The sequence below is a fragment of the Scylla paramamosain genome, chromosome 34 (assembly GCF_035594125.1).
Source record: "Scylla paramamosain isolate STU-SP2022 chromosome 34, ASM3559412v1, whole genome shotgun sequence".
NCBI lineage: Eukaryota > Metazoa > Arthropoda > Malacostraca > Decapoda > Portunidae > Scylla > Scylla paramamosain.
The window spans coordinates 1,958,201-1,982,226 of record NC_087184.1 but is presented as its reverse complement, the minus strand read 5'-3'; the positions used below and the strand labels follow the sequence as shown (position 1 = coordinate 1,982,226).

The window sequence follows — 24,026 nt, the reverse complement described above, 5'->3', positions numbered from 1 at the left end:
ATTATGATCCATATATATATATATATATATATATATATATATATATATATATATATATATATATATATATATATATATATATATATATATATATATATATATATATATATATATATATATATATATATATATATATGGATCATAATCAGGTAGATAACATGCCATGCCATGCAACAATTAAATTGTTAAGAGAGAGAGAGAGAGAGAGAGAGAGAGAGAGAGAGACTCTCACTCTTTCTGGTTGACAGTCATTTGGTAGTGAGGCGAGGTGAGTGTGGGAAGTCAACAACTATTTTAGTTGGTAGGAAATACTGTAGGTGCCAAGTCGGATACTTACCCGAGTCGAACCGGCAATGGGCCGAGTTGGACCTCCAACAAATGAGCTTATGGACAAGTAAGATAAGAGCCGGATTTTTTAAACGTTGGTGTTAGTAAATCCTAACACCAAGCCCCACGTCGTATCTCCTCTTACTAACTTTACAAATGCGTTTTTTTTTTTTAAACTCGAGGAGGGAGACACGATGTGGTGTTAGGAGAACCCAACACCAACAGCACTCTTCGTGCAGTTGGCACCTGTTAAGTGTCTTATGTGTCTGCCAAGGCGATCAGCAGATCAATGCTTTACAGTTTTCCTGCCTAAGCAGTCTACAATGAACACTGCATTCGCATATATATATATATATATATATATATATATATATATATATATATATATATATATATATATATATATATATATATATATATATATATATATATATATATATATATATATATATATATATATATATATATATATATATATATATATATATATATTTTTTTTTTTTTTTTTTTTTTTTTTTTTTTTTTTTTTTTTTTTTTCTAGTTAGAGCTGTACATTCTCTAATCTCTAGTAGTTGGAGTCTACAGGTAGGGGAGAGCTTCTCCACAAAGAGACATGTGAACAGAGTTTGTCTGTCTCTGGCAACAACTCTGGGAAGCCTTACCTCCTCAGTTTGATGCACAAAACCAAGGAGTTCTAGATATGCTGCAAATGTATGCAATGAAATAATTGTTTCCAAGGATTTTCAAAACAATGCTAGAAATGTTTCTTAGTTGCCAACTACTGTAGTTAGTTTGGAATCAGGTTATGAATTCTTGTGCTTGTGATTACCAGATTATTATTATTATTTTTTTTTTTTTTTTTATGTAGGAAGGACACTGGCCAAGGGCAACAAAAATCCAATAAAAAAATATGCCCACTGAAATGCCAGTCCCATAAAAGGGTCAAAGCAGTAGTCAAAAATTGATGAATAAGTGTCTTGAAACCTCCCTCTTGAAGGAATTCAAGTCATAGGAAGGTGGAAATACAGAAGCAGGCAGGGAGTTCCAGAGTTTACCAGAGAAAGGGATGAATGATTGAGAATACTGGTTAACTCTTGCGTTAGAGAGGTGGACAGAATAGGGGTGAGAGAAAGAAGAAAGTCTTGTGCAGCGAGGCCGCGGAAGGAGGGGAGGCATGCAGTTAGCAAGATCAGAAGAGCAGTTAGCATGAAAATAGCGGTAGAAGACAGCTAGAGATGCAACATTGCGGCGGTGAGAGAGAGGCTGAAGACAGTCAGTTAGAGGAGAGGAGTTGATGAGACGAAAAGCTTTTGATTCCACCCTGTCTAGAAAAGCAGTATGAGTGGAATGAGAGGAATTGATTTTTTGAGGCATTGAACAATACCAAGTTTGCTCTGCCCCAATCAGAAATTTTAGAAAGATCAGAAAACAAGCGTTCTGTGGCTTCCCTGCGTGAAATGTTTACCTCCTGAAGGGTTGGACATCTATGAAAAGACGTGGAAAAGTGCAGGGTGGTATCATCAGCGTAGGAGTGGATTGACAAGAGTATCAAAATCTATCTGGAAGAGTGATGGTAATATTCTAGAGTCATTTCCAACCATTATTATTGGTTGTTTTAGTTCCATTCTTTCACAGACACATTTGAATAGACGTAAAACGTAACAGAGTGGGGGGAAATGCCACCTCCCCTGTAACCCCAAACACTATTCAAATGTGTCTGCGAAAGAATGGAACTAAAACAAGCAGTAATAACGGGGGAAAAGGTTCCTAAAATATTACCATAGTGGTTTTATCTTGAAATTGGTGAGATGTAGGTACGTACCAGCTAATAGTAACCAACTCGCCAGCCACCGCGTAGCCTACAGTCTCCTACGCAATTAAGTCCCCACACATTTTGCTCATGTGAGCAGTCTCGCCTCGTGATTGGTGCGAGAAGTCTCACGTCGTGAATGGCCGCCACCTTGTGATCAGCTAACTTAATGTAACCTAACCTAACCTAACCTAACCTAACTAAACTAACCTAACCTTACCTAACCTAACCAAATCTATCGTAACTAACCAAATCTAACCTGACTAACCTAAACCTAATCTTACCTAACCTAGCCAAAATAATGTTATAATAAATAAGAGACCATATCCAGTAATTTGGTACAAGGTAGTTAGGTTACAGGGTAGTTAGGTTAAGGTTAAGGTTAGGTTAGATTAGTTAGGTTAGGGTTAGGTTAGTTGATGAGGTGGTGGTCAATCACGTGGCGAGACTGCTCGCACATGTGCACAGTGTGCGGGGACTTTCCTGTGTGCAAGTCCTCCCCTCCTATACCTGTAGCATATATAGCCTAACTTGTTTTTATTTGCCGATCCAGTTTAAAATTTTACATTCCCAACATGATGTGCTAAATAAAGTTAAATAAATACGATTTAATTCATCTACTACGTAATGCTGTTTGTTAGCCCAAGCTTGATAAAGCCCAGTTAGAGCATAATGTTTCTGACCAAGAATAACTAAAATTTAATGTTTTAGGCATTAAAAATATTTCAATGTTGCAATTATCATATGAAGATGCTGTAAACCTTGGAGAGGTAATGGAAACTGACAGCTCTTTCAGTGTGGCGGGTGATCCGCTCATTATAAACGAATCATATATCACAAGGCGCCCGAACGCGAGCATTTATAAACATCTTAATTTTTTCCTTACGATGATGGATACTATTTTCCTTTAGCACAGAAGTACACTAATATATTATCGTATTTTTAACATAACTTTCAATCGCATATAAATCGTGAATATCATTGATGTTTCTTGTTGGGGAGGGGTAGGACACACCAACAATTATTATAGGAACCTGTGGTGTCTCCAACGAGTTGACACTAACACCACGGTTTAAAAAAACGAGACACTAAGAATCATCTACATTGGTATTAGTAACTATTAACACCACTTTTTTTTTTAAATCGGCCCAAGATCAATGTCACGTGACAAAGTGACAAAGTGTACGTGAGAAACAGAAAACTATGTTTCAGAATTGAACGGCATTTACTTACCAAAGAGAGTGACGGTTTTCTGGTACACCGGAAGGCGTGGTGTGCAGCCCTCAGCTTTGTGGTGGTCACCTGTGGAAGGGGAGAGATGATGCGCACTCAAAGGTTCATCACAGCTCCATCAGGAAAAGACCACGCAAGTTACCAGCAGAGCGGCGGGACGCGTGAAGGCAAGGCGTGGTGTTAGTCGCCCGCTGTCGTGCCAAATCTCTCCCGAGTGACGCCACTGTGCATGTATATGCTGTTGCCATCACCGTTTCCGGGACGCATATTTTCGAAGTCTGGGAGAGTTGGCGACAACCACTCTTGAAAACGCTAGACTGGTTCAGCCTGTTAGGTTAGGTTTAGGTTGGGTTGAGTTTAGTACTTTAAAAATCGTAACTTTGTGTGGAAGTCACAATGTGAGAATATTTTCGAGAATATCCTGTGGCTAGTTTATGAGCTACAGCCGGCCGTCATCACAGGCAAGTGCATATACTCGCACAGACTTCTGAAAAATGTTTCCGGGACACCGCTGCAGGCCCACCGTCGCCGTTGCAGCCGCCGTTGACCCAGCCTCCGCCGCCGCGGCCATAACTTCCTCGACCTGCTGTTGTCATCAACACCGCTGCTGTCGCCGCCTACGTTGTCACAGCCGCCGCTGACACAGCCACCGCCGAAAGTAGTCACCGCCGTCCCCGCCTCTGCCATCAACACCGCCGCACCCATCAACACCGCCGCACCTGCCGCAGCCATCACTTCTGCCGCGACCCGCCCTGCCCTACTGGTTGCCGCTGTCAGTCATTCCCACCCCCATCTGTGCTACATTTCTGTCACGCCGTGGCTGCCACCAACCTATCACAACCAACTATGACCCACAACACCTGAGCTTCTGCTTGTTCTTGTACTTCAATCAGCTCCCTCATGAGCACCTGTTGTTATCAGCCAAGAATTTTTGTCTGGTTCCCCTAAGATTATCAGATTTCCCCCTCTTTCTTTCCGGTCTAAGGTTTCTAGGAATTTTTGGTGTTTGTCAACTTGTAGTTGTGGCTCAGTGATCTTTTTATTGATAATGCTAGCTTGTGCATTTATGGCATTCTTCACTTATAAGATTTTGTAGTGCTGAGATGCCTCAACTGACGTGGCTATTCCTCAACAGAATTTATAGAGTACCATGACTATTTTCATGTTTTTTTTTTTTTCTTTTTGAGCTTACTAGTAAATTCATGTATTCTGAAACACTTCTACCCTACACCTCCACTGCATTCAAAAGGGTCTGGATGGAATCATGCGGATTTCTAGGGTACTTTTTACAGTTCTATTGACAGACTAACCTAATTTCCACATTATTACCAGGAGAAACATTCTCGAAAATCCGGTTAATCATCTCTGTGGCCTCCGAAAATAGTCGCGGTGAGAGAGCGAAGCGTTTCAGAATACGAGCCTATTTTTAAAGTGTGCTTTTACGTGTATTGTGTTGGTGGTCTGTGCACATTGCTATCAATCGGATTGTCTTCATACAGATAATTCATGCGCCTCCCTTGAGCCGCGAGAACACCAGTGAATGAAGCAACGTGTGTAAGGACTAGAACAGCACTGCGTAAATTTACAGACCATGTGCACGTCAGAGAGAGATAGAGAGAGAATAACTATACTAAAAACGAGTAAATAAGAAAAACAGATTCATAAAAGGGGAGAAAGATAAACGGATACATATGAGACAGGTAGATTGGAAGGAAACTAGATCTGCAGTACAAAGAACACAGTGAGTGCAGCGGCGAACGTTGGGACAGTGATCGTCGTGCCCCCATTGCCATTTGCTACTCGCGGACGCCACCAGCACCTCCACTCACGAATCTCACGAATGGATACTCCCCAACACCACTCCAGCGCGTCCAGACAACACAACACAACACTCACCTGAAAGACGTCACCGGTCCTCAAGGCGATGAAGGGAAGCAACGGCAAAACAAACTGGTAATTCCCTCCCTGCCACTGCCTCAAGACGCCGGCCAGCTAATAAGAAGGGTGGCGGCCTCAGCAACACCGTCATCGTAGCTCCACAACTGGCATTATTTATTATTTGGCATTGTATTAAAGGGATTACTCAAACCATGTCATGTGATATAATCAGACCTCGAGAACACGCAAGTATCTGTTTAGCTTCACTGTATTCACTCACCACTCATTCTATAGTATTCTGAAACATTTCTGCAGCCCACCTCCATTATTCTCATAAGGTCCTAGTTGAAGTGATACAATTTTTTAGGCTGTTTTTACTGTTTTAGTGACAGATTAACAAGATTTATACTTTATTAACTGGAGAAACACTCATCAGAACCTAACTAATCATATCTGTGTCCTCTGAAAATAGTCATGGTGAGAGTTTTCTGAATACAGACACATATAAAGAGGTCTCGTATTATCTTCGCTCACCACCAGCTACTGTCACTCCCTTATTCACTCTCAAGCGCTCACTAAGAGGCAGTTGCTTCATGGGATGTGAGCGATACGTGTTCATTCGAGTCTCCGAGACCTGAAACACCTCAGCGAACCCTGAACCCTCAACATTAAATTTCTTGTGCGTGACATGTCATAGAACGAACAGGTCTCTCGTTTATTCGTGTTGTGTACGTAGTGATTCACAGTTATTCGATGAATCCCATTTTACTCTTTACCACGATGACAACTAGTTTTATTCATGAAGCTAAGAAATTTCTCTCTCTCTCTCTCTCTCTCTCTCTCTCTCTCTCTCTCTCTCTCTCTCTCTCTCTCTCTCTCTCTCAGCTATATCTGGCACGCCTGTCCCCTTTTGGTACAATCCAGAAGGGATTTAATTGCCTCTGCAAATCAGGGAGACCTGAGATGTTCTGATTTTCCATGAAATGACTGCTGCTTCCGTGTCTGATTTCCAAATTTGCTTTACTTAATCTTTTATTTTTTATACAATGTTTGTTTTGTTTCTATTTTTTCGAGATACAATGTCACATAAATACCAGCAAAAAACAAACCTACAAATCACCCCGGAGGGCGTGGTGAAATCAAGCAGTGATGGCCGAGTGGTAAGGGTGTCTGACTAGAAATTAGATGGGATCTTCCCGCGTAGGTTCGAATGCTACACACTGCGAGACACTGAAAGACCTTTTGTTTTTATATAGTGATAGTTATGACATACTATGTCTAGACTTTAGTAAAGCGTTTGACAAGATACCCTATCAGAGGCTCCTGAGAAATGTTAGGGCGCACGGGATAAATGGGAAGATGTTAGGCTGGATAAAGTCTTGGCTAAGTTACAGGCGACAGAGAGTTGTAATAAACGGCCCAAAATCCGAGTGGGGTCAAGTATTTAGTGGGATGCCACAGGAATCAGTTTTATGGCCATTGTTGTTTTTAATACATATCAATGACTTGGATAATGGAATCAGTAGTTATGTTAGTAAATTTGCGGATGACACGAAGATAGGTAAATTAATAAGGTCAGAATCGGACGCCATCGCCTTTCAGGCGGATTTGGATAGGATGAACGAATCGATAGACAGATAGCAAATGTAGTTTAATATCAACAAATGCAAGGTACTTAGCGTAGGTAGAGGAAACCCACACAATAGATACACAATAAACAACGAAGCTCTAGTAGGTTCAGGGTATGAAAAAGTAGTAGGAGTTATAGTTAGCTCTGAACTACGAGTACGTCTAAGAAAGCATGGCATAGAGGCTAGAAGTAGGGCAAATAGGGTATTAGGATTCATTTTTAGGAGTGTTAAAAGTAGAAGTCCTGAAGTAATATTAGTTATATTTGGCGCCGGTCAGACCTCATCTAGACCACGCTGTGCAGTTCTGGTCACCATATTACAGGAAGGATATAGGTCTATTAGAATCAGTACAAAGGAGAATGACTAAAAGGATACAGGGGATTTTCTAGAGAGATGTAGGTTAAGAGGGGACCTGATAGAAATCTTTAAATGGTATAAGGGTTATAACAAGGAAGATCTAAGCAAAATTCTTATGATTAGTAACCAGGATAGAACAAGAAATAACGGGCTCAAGCTTGGAAAATTTAGGTTCAAAAAAGAAATAGGAAGGAATTCTCAAATAGATTGGTAGATGAATGGAATCAAGTTGTTAGTATTGAGTCATCAGGGAGCTTTAAGAGAAGATAAGACATATTTATGAATGGGGATGATAGGTGGAAATAGGTGGGTATATTTCATACAGGGTATATTTCATACACGTGTAGGCCTGATGGCTTCTTGCAGCTTCCCTTATTTTTTATGTTCTTATGCTCTTATGAAACGTGCAACAGAGAGAGTAGTAGACGGTGAAACTATTCGATCTGTTGCAAAAGACTCAAACATAACTCGATTATGAAGCTGCAGAACAATCTTGAACCTTTGATGGGGTACGAAGCTGTTGCAGCCAAGCACCTTGTGACTCAAAGTGAAATGGAAAAGGACTTGGCAGGGCACATAAAACTGCATGCAGAGATGTTCCATGGCCTGTCACCAAAGAAATGTCGTGAGTTGGCATACGAATTTGTGGTTAGAAACAAGTTAAAAGTTCCAAATGACTGGGAGACAACAAACAAGTGGGGACAGAATGGTGGGCAGGATTCAAATCCAGAAATAATCTTTCTGTTAGATGTCCAGAGCAATGTCTTTTGCTAAAGCCACTGCATTTAGCTGGCCTGTTTAATTGTCAATCAACTCTACGATTACCTCACAACCGTCAAGGACAAATATGTTTTTTCAACCGGAAGACATCTACAATGCAGATGAAACAGGGTGTACTACGGCCTAAGAGCTAGAGAATGTCGTCGCAGAGAAAGGCCAGAAACAGGTGGGCTCTCTGACATCTGGTGAACAAGGAGAACTGGTTACCGTAGTGATTCCACCCATGTTTATATTTTTCCTGGTCAGTTACCGTGATTACTTCATCAGGAGTGCTCTAGTTGGTTCCATCAGTTGTGCAACAAGGAGCAGTTAGAAAAGAATCACAAAATCATTCTGATCCTTAACAACCACGATTAGTACATTTCTCTTCAAGCTGTTGACCTGGCTAGAGACAATGGAATCGTGATAGTTACTTTGCCCCCTCATACGTCACATCGCCTTCAGCCTCTACATAGGTCTGTGTACGGACTATTCAAGAAGGCTTATAATCGAGCGATGGATGCCTAGATAACCTCAAATCCTGAGAGGACCGTCACCATCTACGAAATTGCGTCAGTAGTGAATGATGCACACATGATGTCAATGATGCAAAAATTCTATCCAATTTTCAGCACTGGCGTTTTTCCATTCACTCAGGCCCATTTTTACAGATTTAGACTTTCCACCAGCCAATTAATCGTGACATGGATGTTGAAGCCAACTAAGGCGCAACAGCTGAACCAAACGAGGATCCCAATCCCAATGGCGAAGATCAGCAGGATAGCGCTTGTGATGTTTGGGTGTTTTTTTTTTTTTTTTTTTTCTAATTGGGTCATTAACATAGGGAACAACTAGCCAAAACACACCCATGACATCAACATTATCAGGAGCAATAAGCCAGAACACTCCCATGGCAGCTGAAAATCGACCACACTTCCTTCTGATGAGGCATACGTGTCGCCGTCTGACGTCCTTCCTGTTAAGAAGTGGCACCTAGAAAAGAATACAAGAAACCGCAAGAAAGGCAGCACAAAGATCCTTACTGACACACTTATTCGAAATTCAATAGCTGATGTTCTAGTGCTAGGATGGTGGAAGACCAAAACAACTGCCAAGAAGACTGTTTTCAATAAGAGTCTAAGTTGATGACGAGACAAGCTCGGACCAAGAATCAGAGAGGGAATACGATGAATCTACAGATGAAGCTACAGATGAAAAAATTTTCCAAAACAACGAACCTACTGAAGGTGATTTTGTGATGAAAGTAGCAGAAAAGTTACATACTGTGAATTACATTGCCCAGATCGATGTAACCGACAATAATGACTGGAGGTGTCTTCTTGAAGGTTCCTCAAAAAGTCGATTCTAAGGAAACCAGCCTCGTTCAAAATTTGGATGGCTCAGCATTCTCCGCAAGGGAAAGATGATCTGTAAACTCCACAGCCGAAAACCACTGGTGGATCTGCGCGTCGATCGTGCCGTCTTGTATCCAGGTGCAGCCTTGATGAGTGGCATGTAGTCAAAATTAATGTGGGAATTTGTACACTTCTGGTCTTTGATTCTTAAGTATCACATTCGGGAGATGGTTTAATCAAGCAACCCACACTAATAAACTGTTCAATCAAAGGTAATTTCAAACTTACTATGATTAAGTAATGAAATTATTGTTTATCATAAAAAAAAAATGCGGTACTGACATTCACTTTTGAAAGACAATCTGCAATGATAATTACTTGAATTCTGTTTTATGGAAAATATTGTGTGTATTACAAATTTTATTTTAGAGATGATTTTTTTCTTATATTTTGAAATACGTGTTTGTAACATGCTGTTTCTGTTACCTGACTCAACTTACCCAAGGTGGTGGCTCAACCTGCCCCATGGCTGTGGCAAGTTGTGCCATTTTACCAAAAATGTTAGATGACCACCCATGCTATTTCCGCAAATCCTGACAAGTTGGCACTCTCATGGAATATGAGCAACACCCAAAGTTTGTGTGGGTACACCAGCTAATGTTCTCAGCCCAAAAACACGAGAACAACGAGGCCAAAAATAAAAAGTGGCTCAGACTGCCCCGATCTCTCATAAATCAATCAATAACCATTAGTGCAACATTAAAATTCCACCAACTCAAGCTACACTCCATGATAATGAAGATTCTTAGAAGTGAGAGCAAGACGCTGGAGAGAGAGAGAGAGAGAGAGAGAGAGAGAGAGAGAGAGAGAGAGAGAGAGAGAGAGAGAGAGAGAGAGAGAGAGAGAGAGAGAGAGAGAGAGAGAGAGACTAATGAGGATATGGATACAAAATTACTACAAAAACTGTAATTCAACACTTTTCCATGCTCATCTTAGTAAACCAATCAATACTTATTTGTGCAGCATTAAAATTCCACTCGTGCTACACTCAGTAATGATGAAAACAGGAGTTACAAGTGACTGCATCTTTCATTACAACAACCTTCATATACAGTAGTTTAGAGTTAAAATGTATCGGCCTCTGTTATTTTATTTATCTGTTTCTCTAGGCAAGACCTCTTTATGTACAATGGGTGGAAATCTTTATATGCAGTAGAGTTAAAACGTATTGTAGATGTACTGGGTTTATTGTATTGTGATAGAACGTAACTTTTTTTTTTTTTTTTGACACTGACAGACCTGTGATGGCTAACTCGTGTGTGTATGTGTGTGTGTGTGTGTGCTTCTTGCCTCGTGTCAGAGACCTCACTGGACTACGTGACACAAAATTTTGGTTGGCTATCCGGTGGCAGCGAGCAGTATTAAGATTACTTTATGAAATGAGCTGGACCAACTCTTAATAAATAAAATCAATTCAATTCACTGAATTCCAAAATATCCAGTGACAGGTAACAATCAAGTGTATCAATTTCTAACAGTGATCGTGGACACTAAAATTTTCCATTAAAAAAGAAAAAATAACTATAATAGCACTCAACAAAGTAAAAAATGTCTATGAAAAGTAAATCAGATTAATTTTTCATAATGACACTAAAAAGAAAAAAAAAGTACATTTAAAAGTATAACTAGTTCTTCACAATGACACTGAACAATAGAAAATGTGCAAAAAATAATAATTCTTCATAATGGCAATGAGTAAAGTAAAAAGGAAAAATAATGAAAAAATTTTGACAAGACAAACTATAATTCTTCATAATGAACAAAGTAAAATAAAAATAAATAGATAAATCAATAAAATCCACGGTAAAAATAATGAAAAAGAATGTATGAGTGTGCGAGAAAAGTTCAACGTTAGAATACCTAAAAGTGTTTTCATTTCATCTCTGCCTATGATTCTTGAGTTTTGTGCAGTGTTGTCTTTGTTTCTGTCTGAGAGAGAGAGAGAGAGAGAGAGAGAGAGAGAGAGAGAGAGAGAGAGAGAGAGAGAGAGAGAGAGAGAGAGAGAGAGAGAGAGAGAGAGAAATGTGCATCAAATTTTGTAGGATGGGTGTGTGAGAAAAGAAAATAAGAGTGGAGAAAAAAAGTAAAGAAAGTAAGAAAAAAGATAAAAAGTAAAACACTAATGAATCACAACCTTCGAGATGGATGAATGTAAGAAAATACTAATGGACGTTAAATATAATGTGATGGACGAGAATGAGAGAGAAAAGGAAATGGGAGGGAGGGAGAGGAAAGAAATTACAAATAAATCAGGATAAAAAAAAAAAGTGAGAGATCGAAAAACTTAGCGGAAGTCAGTAACAGAAACAAGAAAAGTTCATGAAAGGAAAATGCAATAATAATAATAATAATAATAATAATAATAATAATAATAATAATAATAATAATAATAATAATAATGAAAGTCAAACTATAGGGGGAACAAAAAAGCTATAAAGTGTAAGTCAGTGAGAGCGAGTGAGAGAGAAGCAAAAAAGATGAGTCAGTGAAAGCATTACAGAAAAATATGGGAAAAAAAAATATGAAAGTCAAACTAGAGGGAAAAAAAGGCCATACGTAAAGTGAAAGTCAGTGGGAGGACGAAGAAAAAGATGAAAATCAGTGAAAGCATGAGGAAAAAATAATAATGAAAGTCAAACTAAAAAACAAACAGCATAAACCCCATCAACAAGTGTGTCAACAACTCCCATCTTAAGATACAACACGCTGGCATTCAGTGACGTAAATACTCGTCAAAGTTAACAGTAAATTCCACACCCCATGACCCCAAGTACTGACAATACTGAGATGAGATGGGCATGGCAACACCTCACAATGAAAACAATGCTCTGTAAAAAGAAGAAGGTTGGGTGACCACACACTCACACACTTCAACACACAGTAACTCCTCAGATTCATCACAAGTTTCAATAATGCGTCAGTACTTTGAATAGTCAACCCCTGTGATGTGTTAGCTCTTGCATCGCTGTGATGGCCATTCTGAACACTGGGATAGTTTGTTTGATGGACACGCGGACACACACTCCAACAGGCAGTAACTCCTCAGATACATCATGACTTTCAGGAATGTATCAGTACTTTGAACAGTTAACACCTCAACATCTGGGATATGTTAATCCTTGTACTGTTGTGATTGTTCTCTAATATTCTGAACACTGTGGAAGTTGGTTTTGCACACACACACACACACACACACACACACGAGTACAGGTGGTCACTTTAGTCTTTTTAAGAGTCAGAGCTAATGCCCACAGTTAAGACTGATATATACATTATCTGTTCTATCATTTTTTTTTTCTTTCATGTTTATAAGTTAGGAAGTCTGACTACAGACATTTATAGGAGTGGTTCCAAACCTATTTTATGAGTGGTCTGAATATATTCATTACCTTTATGTCATTATTATAAGCTAAATTACTTATCAATATATGCAGCAAGGGATACCAACCACTCCCTTTCCCTAAATGTGCTCTAAACATGACTACTTGAACTAAGGGCTGCTTACTCTTTCCTTATTGTGTAAAGCACATAGTGCTTATATTTTAAGAACTATACTTATTCCTTGTACCCTGCATCTGCTGTGGTCTTAGGATTGGAGTAGGTGCATTATAGGGAACATCTCATTATGAAAGAACAGGGATGAACCAGTGTGTGATGTTGGGTCTTGCTGTGGATATATGTGGCCAGCTGTGCTATGCCTAAGCTCCTGTAGGAGGTCCACAAGACTGACCCTTTCCACCAGGGGCCAACAGAGAAGAATGTGAATGATTTGTATGAATGTGTGGTGCTTTGTCTGGGCCACTCTGTAGGATTTCCTGTATATAGATATATAAATACTTACATATTCTTAACATATGCCTCTAAGTGACTATAAAAAGCAAGTATCTGAAACACTGTAGGTCATCACAGGGAATTTTCTATCAAGAAGATTCAGAAAGGCATGGTGGGCAGGATTTCAATGGCAATAACTTACACCCACTTCACCAGTCTTGCTTATGAGTGTTACAAGGTGCCACTCACCAACACAACATGCATAGTGGCTAGAGGTACAAAGATCAGCAGTGGCCATGCTGCTGTGACAGGCTAGTGAAAACTTCTAGGAAAGGTGATGAAATCTATATTGTAAATTAATAAATCAGTAAGGGAGCACATGAGTAACTCACACTCAGTATTCTTCTCTAATACTTTCTGGTGATAATCAATGTCAAAAACAACACAAGATAGCCAGCTGTCCTGCCGTGTCCTGGCCTCAGTTGCTGCCAACAAAGATTCTGGCACAGCTTGGCATTCTAACAAGTGGAGCTGAAATGCCTCTGCAGAATGCAGGGACACAAGCCGTGACCAACTGGACCATTAAGAACTGGTTCTCAAATAGTGGTAGATGAATGGAATAGACTTGCTAATCAGGTTGTTAGAGCAAAGTCATTTGGGACCTTTAAAAGACAAGACAAACTTATGGATGAGATGATAGATGGAGATAAGTGGGTACATTTCATGCAGGGACTGCCATGAGTGAAGCTGATGGCTTCTTGTAGCTCCCCTCATTTTCTTATGTTCTTACATTACCTCAGTGGTCTTGGCTTGTGTTTCTGCTTCCTGCCATGGCAATACAGAGCTTCAAAGAGAGCTTGGGCCCAGGAAACTTCAACAGTAAATAAATGTTTCACCAGAAAAATAAATAAATAAAAAAATAAAAATAAAATAAAGCCAATAAAATAAATACATAAATAAATAAATAACAGAAAACAAAATAAATGAAATATATAAAATAGAAGTTAAAGAATAAATGAAAGTTAATATAAATGCAGCAATCACCAAATATTACTCTCAGATATTAGATTAAATAAATTACACCAAGTCGTCTCTATATTAGCAAAGTATTAAACAAGTCACATTAAACATACACCTCATGCTGGATATTAACAAAAAAAAAAAAGTATGTACATAAACACAGAAAACTGAGCCGAACCAAATGCCACACACCAGCCTGGGTGCCACAGTGTTCATTGCGATGCACCACCCACCCAGCCACACTCAATAAAAACCAAACACACACACACACACACACACACACACACACACACACACACACACACACACACACACACACACACACACACATACACACGCATACACAATGCTAACAATTTCCATTCACTGACAGTCAAGTGTTATTTCCTTCAATTTAATTTGAGAACCACTTCACTAGGAATGATAAGAAGCTTTTCATCTCACTTTGTGCTACGCAAAGTCAACCTTTCATTTATCTTCATCTTATCGTCTCTCAACAAAAGTTTCCTCTATTCTTTACAAAAAGAGTTAATACTATATAACCTTTTCCCAAACCAAATCAACTAAAACATTCATCTTCAATGACTTTCTAAACAAAATTAGCTAAAGCACACAATTCACTTTCATGAACTTTCAAGCCAATCCAAATATCGCCACTTCTCTGTTCACACAAGAAAGCCATGAAAGCCAAATTGATCCAAGATTGAAAATTCTAATTCAGCTGATTTATCAAAACACAGAATAAAATTTTCTTAACAAGAAAAGTGGCTAAAGAAAGTATATAAAATGAAAATTTGACAAAGTAAATAGATACAAGGATTACAATTTTAGAGGAAGGCAAACTGATTACTGAAACAAAACTTGAAATCTTTGATTTTAAAGTTATTCTGAAGAGTGGAGGTGCTGCAGACACATCAATGAAGTATCTGTGTACCAGTAAAATAGAAAACCTCTGATGCACGAATTCCACAAAATAAACATAAAAACAGATAGACAATAAGGTAACCTTTACAACCTGCCCATGTACTGTCCTGCCTGTCAATCTGCACACAGATAGACAATAGGGTAACCTTTATAACCTGCCCATGTACTGCCCTGCCTGTCAGTCTGCACACCTGGCTCCTGGGGACTGCCACCACACGTCTTCCTTGGCTCCTTGCTACACTACATATTATGCTCAGAGGCAATATGATCAGAAATTAGAAAAAATGAAAAAAATAGATTAATAACATCTGGAAATCTATTACATAATTATTTCTCTTAAGTTATGCCTGTAACAGAAGCAACATAAAATATATGCTCTGCCTATGAAGTGACTCCAAAATGCACACTAAATCTAAAAGAGCATGACAAGTTTTCTGATTTATCATTATGCTTTTTTATTGACTTGCTGATAAAACCTTGCCTACACCTGCAGGGAAGTTATCTTTAAGGAAAGCAGCAGTACACTTCCCTCACCTCTATCCTTTAACAGGCCTCTCCCTGCATGGAATGGCACAAACTAATGAAATATGAAGCAAGTGTTCAGCAGAACCAATTCCCTATTTCTACAGTAAAACCCATTTCATCTGGACTGTTCACCAAGAATTCTGCTCAACTCATAGGTTGACAAATTGCCACTTTTCCATCAGAATCTTGGAGAGAGATGCCTGAAATGACCATTCAAAACCACAAGTCTTTTGATCTCATCTCCTTTCTGACATGCTTGGCTGATGTCTTCCCCTTCACCCAGTACAACACAGTAATATAATATTAATCTCAGATGCCCATTCCTTGTATTCCCTCCAAGGGTGACAACAGCAGTGTCAGTGTTTTAATTTGTTCCTGTGCATGTATTCCACTTTTGCACACTCCATCCCTCTCAGATTCCAAAACACAGTCTTGCCATTTGATAAAAGACTTAATTTGCCACTCCAACTACCCACTGCACCTTTGTAGTCTCCTAAGGAAGTATTACCTGCCCCCCCCACAAAAAAAAAAAAAAAAAAAAAAAAAAACACACATACAGCAAAACAGAAGCAAGCAATGTGCATTTTCCATCAATAAGTAACAAACTCCACACTGCATAATCTAAAAATATAGCTGGTGGTTGAGTTACCATGCATACCATGTATTTTCCTTTAATATATTTTGTATAAATACATACATACATACCGCAATGATATTAACACACAATTTTCTCCTTCACTGCAGCTATACATAGTCTCTTTTTTTTGTGTAATTTTTTTTAGCATACTCCAATCTCAACTTCCTCCTCTCTGACAAACAAACTTTTACCGCCACAGTGTACAATACTTGTCACACATCATAGGGTTTGGTGTGCTAGGCAAACATAATATAAACTCTGAACTCCCTTCACTCATTCACATCTGATCCTCTACCTCCTGCATAAATCATATGACTATAATTTGTGTGCCCTGCCTTGGTTCCATCATCTATCTGGACTGACCCCATGTCACAATTCTTCACCATCTGTCATCTGGAACTCCTTGTCTTCAGTGCCAGCTACACCTCTGCTAATGAGTAGAGATAAAATGGGTTTTGCTGCATTACCTGCACAGCTCCTCCCTCCACTAAGCCATGATGAGCACTGATAACTAATGACAGCAGCTAACGATGGGTGATGAGATGCAAACATGAAATATCCATTAGGGGTTAGACACCGATGAGAATACTAGAAGGGCATGATTTCAAATACAACACAAAGCATTTTCGATCGAACGATATAGAGCAGAAAGTGGAAATTGTCGCTGAACGTGCATCATTTAGTTCATGAACACGCGTGCTTTCTCTGCTCAGGAATTCAGCTTGCCATGACAACGTGCTCATGACCATTTTTAAAAACAATTACCAAAATGCTCAACTAAAAATGTCAAAACAGCATCCAAACATTTCAAATGATAAAATATAATAAAACAAGGAGCAAATTGCAGTTGTAAAGAAATGTGCATAAGTATTGAAGATCACACCCTCAAAACACCTTAAGTAAGCCAATTACCAAATATTGCAAACCATTCTTAAAAATCAACAACATAAATGTTCAGGAAGTTAACTACAGTTCTGCTTTGATGCTTGAGAAAAATCTGCAGTGTGGCTTGGACAGGATGCACCACTACAGATGTTTTTACTGACACATCATTACTTTATGATGCCACTTTAGTTCTTCAACACCAACACATCCCAAGTCCACCTTCCTGGCCCTGGACTGCTGCTGTTACTCACAAGGTGGGCTTGGCTCAGCTCACACAAATATTTGTATGAAATGGATTTTCCTCTGATTTTTTGGTACAAACTCAATATTATTTCATGCAGCATGGTTTTCTCACTCCTACCAGAGCACTTCAGGGCCTTGGACACAGGCAGCAAGTGCTTCCACAAATCTTTAGTCCACTTTTACAACACTGTAGATCTTGCGCACGAACCAGAAGCACGCAAGGAAGCCAATGGTGCCTGCAAGGGAAAGGTTAGGCATTACTAAACACCCATTCATTGCAATGATGAGTAATAAAGTGTTCACTAAACAAACTTCACACTCAATGTAATCTATCTATCTATATACCAGGCTGGCAATCACACACTGAATGGCTCAGATAAAGCACCACATACTCATATACATATTATTCACACCCTTGGTTTCATTGACCTCTGGTGGAAAGGGACAGTGTCATGGACCACCCTACTGCATAGAACACCAGGCCACAATGTAATAAAATAATAAGATGTCCACAAAATATCAACTTAACACTGAATATATTTAATATATCTTTCAATATTTTATGCTTTTCCTAAGAACTCTCCCTAAGGAATGACCATGACAGAAGTCTCTATTTATTCCTGCCCTTACATTCCCTCCTTGCAACCCTCTCATTCTCCAGCAATCTGCCCTCCCATTACACAGGATGTCCTTACAACCACTGCATTTACCACACTCATACACTCTTATTAGTCATCTCACTTCCTGCCTTCCTGCACTGCCTTACCACCTCAGAGTGCTGTGTGACCCTCTCAACCATTCCACAAGTCAGTTCTTAACCTTTACTAACATATCATACCTATTATATTTATTTTCATTATTTCTATCTTCCATTCTCTACACACCTCAAGCAGTAATCAAGTAAATTTTTAATGTAATGCAGCTATGCTAAGCCTTAACTCCTGGGGTGCAGTAGGATGGTCTATGAGACTGTCCCTTTCCACCAGGGGTTGACAGGGCTAAGAATATGAATGGTATATGTGTGAGTGTTTGGGCTGCCCCATTTGGGACTGTTGGCCTGGTATAAAGATAGATGGATAGATATTTTATCATCCATTCTTTGCACATGTTGGCCATTAATCCAGTAAATTTTGAATGTGATGATACAGAATATAGATGTCCATAAATTGTTATTTATCATCAAGTCATGGAATCACATATTCCACAAGATACAAGCACTTATCTTCATTTGCATCTACAATATAAGAATGCCTTGTTACCTGTGAGGAGGAAGAAAAGGAAGACCATGATGAGGGTGTAACCGAAGTACAGCATGGTGGAGACAACGCCGTGTATGCTCAACTTGCTGAAGAAGTAATGGATGCAGTAGATGAACAGATAGAACGCTGTGCAGCCCGAGGTGAGGAAACTGCGCCACCACCAGTGGTAGTCCTGAAAGATTAAAAACATTGTTAAGCTACACTGATGCATTACATTGCTGCAGTCAGATCTGTTCCTCTCCTAACAATCACTGAGAGAAAAACCACAATACTGGAATCTCAATTTTTCTTTCCATGTGTATATTCCTTGATTCCCTATTTCTTTCACTATCTCTTTACACTTTCCTTCTTTCTCAATCTTACAAGTCACTTGCGTAAAATATTATAACAGAAGAGATTCACTGCCACACAGTGACAAGAATATCACAGGTAAAGTGTGCAGCAAGACTTTTCCCTGAGAAAGTGGAGGAAAAGGAAGTGCAACAGGAGGGAAAAAAAAATTATCACATCAAACAAGGTCAAACTGAACTAAATACAAAATCCAGATACTCCCGAGGTTGCAATTTCCATGAGGGATTTTTCTACACACTTTTAGCAAGATAGCTCCATGAGTGGTGACTCAGAAGGGCTTTTACCAGACACTGAAGTCTAAAGTTAGAGTGCAGGCACCTCACCTCAGCACACAAGTGGAAGTAGCAGAGCAGCACGGTGGTCTCGGAACATGTCACCACCAGGATGAGGAATACCAGGAACAAGAAGCCAAACATGTAGTAGGTTTGGGATGACCAGATGGAGTTGAGGATGAAGAAGAGCTGGATGAAGATGCCTCCGAAGGGCAGCACACCCCCCATGATGATGCCGGGCAGCGGCTTGGTGTACACACTCTGCTCTGGGATCTGCCTGGGGATCTGATTGGTTCGCACAGGGTTCTCCAAACACTGCAGGCAGGGAATAATATGTCAGTAGAGGTGAGGAATGAGTTGTCATTAGAGAGGCAAGGAATAATTTGTCAGTTGAGAGGGGCAAGGAATAATTTGTCAGTAGAGAGGCAAGTTGTCTGTCAGTTAAGAGAGACAAGAAATAATTTGTTAGTCTATAAACCATGACTTGTGCTTCACTAATTTGTAGTTTGGGATAACTTGCAGAGGCACACGTGGAAATAACAACCTGTGAAATCTATTAATTCACATAGATAAGTAAGAATATGAAATATATGTGTGTGGTACATAGACACAACACCAATGAGCACTTGTGGGTTGAACACTGGGTATGGTTACTAAGACTTAGTAATCAAGATAGAACAAGAAATAATGGGTTCAGGCTTGAAAAAGTAATAAAAAAAAAAGATACAAAAGAAGCGGTTCTCAAATATAGTGGTAGATGAATAGAAAAGACTCAGTAATTAGGCTGTTAGTGCTGAGTCATTAGAGAGCTTTAAAAGAAGATTAGACAAATTTATGATGAGGATTATAGGTAGGCATGTTTCATACAGGGACTGCCAAGTGCAGGCCTGATGCCTTCTTGCAGCTTCCCTTATTTTCTTACGATCTTATATTACTGGTGAGCCAAACACATCTATAGGCTGTTCTCCTGTTAGCCAAGCAGTCCCTATGAGCACAACACACATCACTATTGTAACAATCAAGTGTTCACCAAATGCAAGGTTTGTTTGATAGGCTTCAGACACCATTTACATCTTGTATTTGCTACATGAGAGTTTGCTATATCAAAGATTTACTGTGTACAGATAGATAGGAGATTAAGAAAATAGTTAAAAATATCTTTGCATAGTTAACTTCGAGAATTTTGGTGCACATAACAGCAAAGTGCTGGCAATATCTGGCATAACCACACAACAGAGAAGGAAACATCCCCAAGGTTAGGGTGTTCTTGTCCCAGTGTTGCCAACAGCTTCTCCATCCCTAATACCTTAACCTTTGGGGTGTTTCCTGCTCCAGTGTGTGGTTATGCTGGATATTGCCCACACCTTGCCATGATGTACTACAATTCTTGAAGCCAACTGTACAAAGGTATTCAGTCCCACTACTCCCACCATTCCTCCTCTTTCTGTAGCCTAAGAAGGCACCCACAAAAGTTCACTCCCATCATGTTAAGAATAAATATTATTATTATTATTATTATTATTATTATTATTATTATTATTATTATTATTATTATTATTATTGAAATAGATTTTCCTCCTCCTTTTCCTACTTTCTGCCCAGCGTGTCCATGCTGAGTTTCGACAAATGTGGATAGGTTTATTCATATCTGGAGGATGTAGACTGGGATTACATACTGAAGAGATTGTACATATTTCCCTCTCTACATCCCAGCCAATAGCCATTCCCACTCTTCCCACTCACCCTCTTCCTGTAGCCAAAGAAGGCACCCACAAAGGTGAGTGGCACAGACACCAGGAACCAGAGGGACAGCAGTGCCAGCAGGGTAGTGAAGGGCACGGCCGCACTGGAGTCCTTGTGCCACAACATCAGGTTCATGATGAAGAACAGTGCAAACACCACTCTGAAAACCAATACAGATGAACATTAGCAAAATCCAACTATCTACCTATCTATCTTTCTATCTATCTATACAGTGCAAACACAACTCTGGGAACCAATACAGATGAACATTAACAAAATCTATCTTTCTTTCTATCTATATACCAGGCCAGCAATCCCACACCGGTTGGCCCAGACAAAGCAGTTCCCCCTACCCCTCTACACACACACACACACACACACACACACACACACACACACACACACACACACACACACATACACACACACACACACACACACACACACACACACACACACACACACACACACACACATATCATTTACACTCTTACCTCCATTATCCCCAAGTGAAAAGGGAGTCTCATGGACCACCCTACTACCCAGGAGCTTAAGCATAGCACAACTGGCCACAAAACAAAGCACTAAATAGTAAAATAAACATGAAAAACAGATCCCATTTGCTGTCATACATGAGGTAGATGTACAGAAGAAATGCTGATCTTTTACATATTTATCCCTTCAAGTGCTGATAACACTATGACTTTTGTTAATTCATTAGAGTAACACCAGACAGTTCTCCGGGTCAAAAGTATACCTATTAACTCTGAAAGGTTGAAATTAATTGATCATTCCTTTTGCTGTCAGTGTTGTCTTTTGAAATTACACTCTTAATAGACCAATTCAACAAGCCTGAGGGAACAATGGCAGTCAGAGTTAATGCTGCACTCCCTCAAACAAACAAAGAAACAAAGAAGTCAAAAGAAGAGATTAAGTTAGGTTTCTATCTGACCAAAAAGGACTTAGGTTAAGTTTCTGTCTAGCCAACATGAACACCAGGTCTCTACACACCCAGGACACAGCATGGAGGTGAGCAAAACATTGGACTTCCACTTCTCGCCGCCAAAACTCTTGTAAAGACGAGCAGCAACATAGCCAGCAGGGAAGCCCAGGCAGACGTACAGCACCATGGCACAAGTCATCAGGGCACCACGGTTAGCCGGTGACAGGAATCCCAGGCAGGCAAAGACTGGAAATGAGCAAATGTAAGAGATCAATATGGATAAAGATACCACCTAATAATATTTACTTATCTATATACCAGGCTAGCAGTCACACACAAGGTGGCCCAGACAAAACACCATACACACACACAATCAGTCACACTCCTAACCCCGTTGGCCCCTGGTGGAAAGGGACAATCTTGTGGATCACCCTACTACATCCCAGGAGCTTAGGCACAGTACAGCTGGCCACATACTTCCACAGTAAGCCTCCTTCATAATGAGACTGTTCCCTACCCTGCACCTACTCCAACCCTGAAACCACAGCAGATGCAGGGTACTCATAACAATATGAAACAAGTAAAATCTGCTCCTTGATCACACCTCGTGAGTAAGTGTGCTCCACTCTATGTATCCAGTCACATTATGTTCATTACCATCAGTTCACTATACAAATCTCTAGACTAAAAACATGTGCCCTGTATTAATAATCCTTGCTCTTGAACTATTCAATGTTTATGCCACTTTAAGGGATCATAATATAAAGCTAAGAGGATTTTAGTTTTACATCTACTGAAGCAAGAACATAACAAACACCATACAAGTATACCCTATGGTTCAAAATTCCCTGCTGCTCCAAAACCTCTCCTCACAAGCCTCTTCTTTCCTCCTTTCATGTACCTTTTGTAAAAATATGAAGGCTACTGGCTGAAAAAATTCTATCTATCTATACAGCAGTTACATATTCACAAGATATCACCAAAACAAAGCACCTGCCTCTGACACACACACACACATGTAAACAAGCAAATATCCTCACATATTCCTGAACTAGATTAAAAACTATCCTTAGCCTATGGGATGTCCTCATATTGTTACTACTATAACTACTACACTGTATGTGTGTGTGTGTGTGTGTGTGTGTGTGTGTATGTGTGTGTGTGTGATTCACTTATGGTCGTCTGCTGGTCACCCAGCCAGCCATTCCCCTACAGAAAGAGCTCAGAGATTATAGTGACCAATCTTTGGATAGGACTGAGACCACTTACACACCACACACCGGGACAGCGAGGTCACAACCCCTCAGGTTACATCCCGTACCTACTTGCTGCTAGGTGAATAGGGGCTGCACATTAAGAGGCTCGCCCATTTGCCTCGCAGCACCTAGGATTCGAACCCAGGCCTTCTTGGTTGTGAGCCGAGTGTGCTAACCACTACACTACATAGTATGTGTGTGTGTGTGAGATACCAATGCTTGAGTATAAAGTTAAACAAAACTATATATACATACTATGAGTACTATTGCTATAATTAATACAGTGTGTGTCTAACTGTGTGCGATAACCATGCTTAGGTACAAAGTAACATGAAGTGTGCATGCATTGAGTAACATTGAAAGGTGTGTGTGATAACAATGCTCAAGTACACAGTCACACAAAACATGCATGCAGTGAGCAGCAATGATGTGTGCCACAGAGACACCTACACAGGGTGATGAGTGTCATGATGAACACCTGCGTGCCAGAGCCCACCAGCACAGAGAGCAGCATGCCTCGCCGCGGTGGCCGGAACACATCACCATACACCAGCTTCCAGCCATACTCCTCATGGGCATCCTCCCCTGCATCAATCTGTTGAGTAAGGCAAGGCACATTAGTATAAGATAACAGTAATCTCAATCTCTCTCTCTCTCTCTCTCTCTCTCTCTCTCTCTCTCTCTCTCTCTCTCTCTCTCTCTCTCTCTCTCTCATGGGCATCCTCTATTGCATCAGTCTGTCAGGTGAAGTAAAGCACATCAGCACACAGCAATAGTGTACCTGCCT

At 39.9% G+C, this 24,026-nt stretch overlaps 2 protein-coding genes and 1 non-coding gene across 3 annotated transcripts in view; 1 reads left to right on the top strand and 2 right to left on the bottom strand.

Moving 5' to 3' along the window:
- LOC135090029 (organic cation transporter protein-like) overlaps positions 1 to 5,851 on the bottom strand; it is a 66,583-nt gene extending 60,732 nt beyond the window's left edge. Inside the window, exons 1-2 of the mRNA XM_063986258.1 lie at positions 5,267 to 5,851; positions 3,371 to 3,439 (exon numbers count right to left, since the gene is read on the bottom strand). The gene's annotated coding sequence lies outside the window, so the exon portion shown is untranslated. The remainder of the gene's footprint in view (positions 1 to 3,370; positions 3,440 to 5,266) is intronic.
- Positions 5,852 to 6,391: 540 nt separating this feature from the next.
- On the top strand, positions 6,392 to 6,473 carry Trnas-aga (transfer RNA serine (anticodon AGA)). The gene has a single exon. It is a non-coding gene; the product is annotated as a tRNA-Ser (tRNA).
- A 9,834-nt stretch (positions 6,474 to 16,307) lies between these two features.
- Positions 16,308 to 24,026, bottom strand: part of LOC135090028 (transmembrane 9 superfamily member 2-like) — a 28,371-nt gene continuing 20,652 nt past the window's right edge. Inside the window, exons 9-14 of the mRNA XM_063986257.1 lie at positions 23,690 to 23,834; positions 22,052 to 22,229; positions 21,041 to 21,200; positions 19,349 to 19,612; positions 18,675 to 18,846; positions 16,308 to 17,651 (exon numbers count right to left, since the gene is read on the bottom strand). Coding sequence (XP_063842327.1) covers positions 17,584 to 17,651; positions 18,675 to 18,846; positions 19,349 to 19,612; positions 21,041 to 21,200; positions 22,052 to 22,229; positions 23,690 to 23,834 — 987 coding nt within the window. The 3' untranslated portion in view covers positions 16,308 to 17,583. The remainder of the gene's footprint in view (positions 17,652 to 18,674; positions 18,847 to 19,348; positions 19,613 to 21,040; positions 21,201 to 22,051; positions 22,230 to 23,689; positions 23,835 to 24,026) is intronic.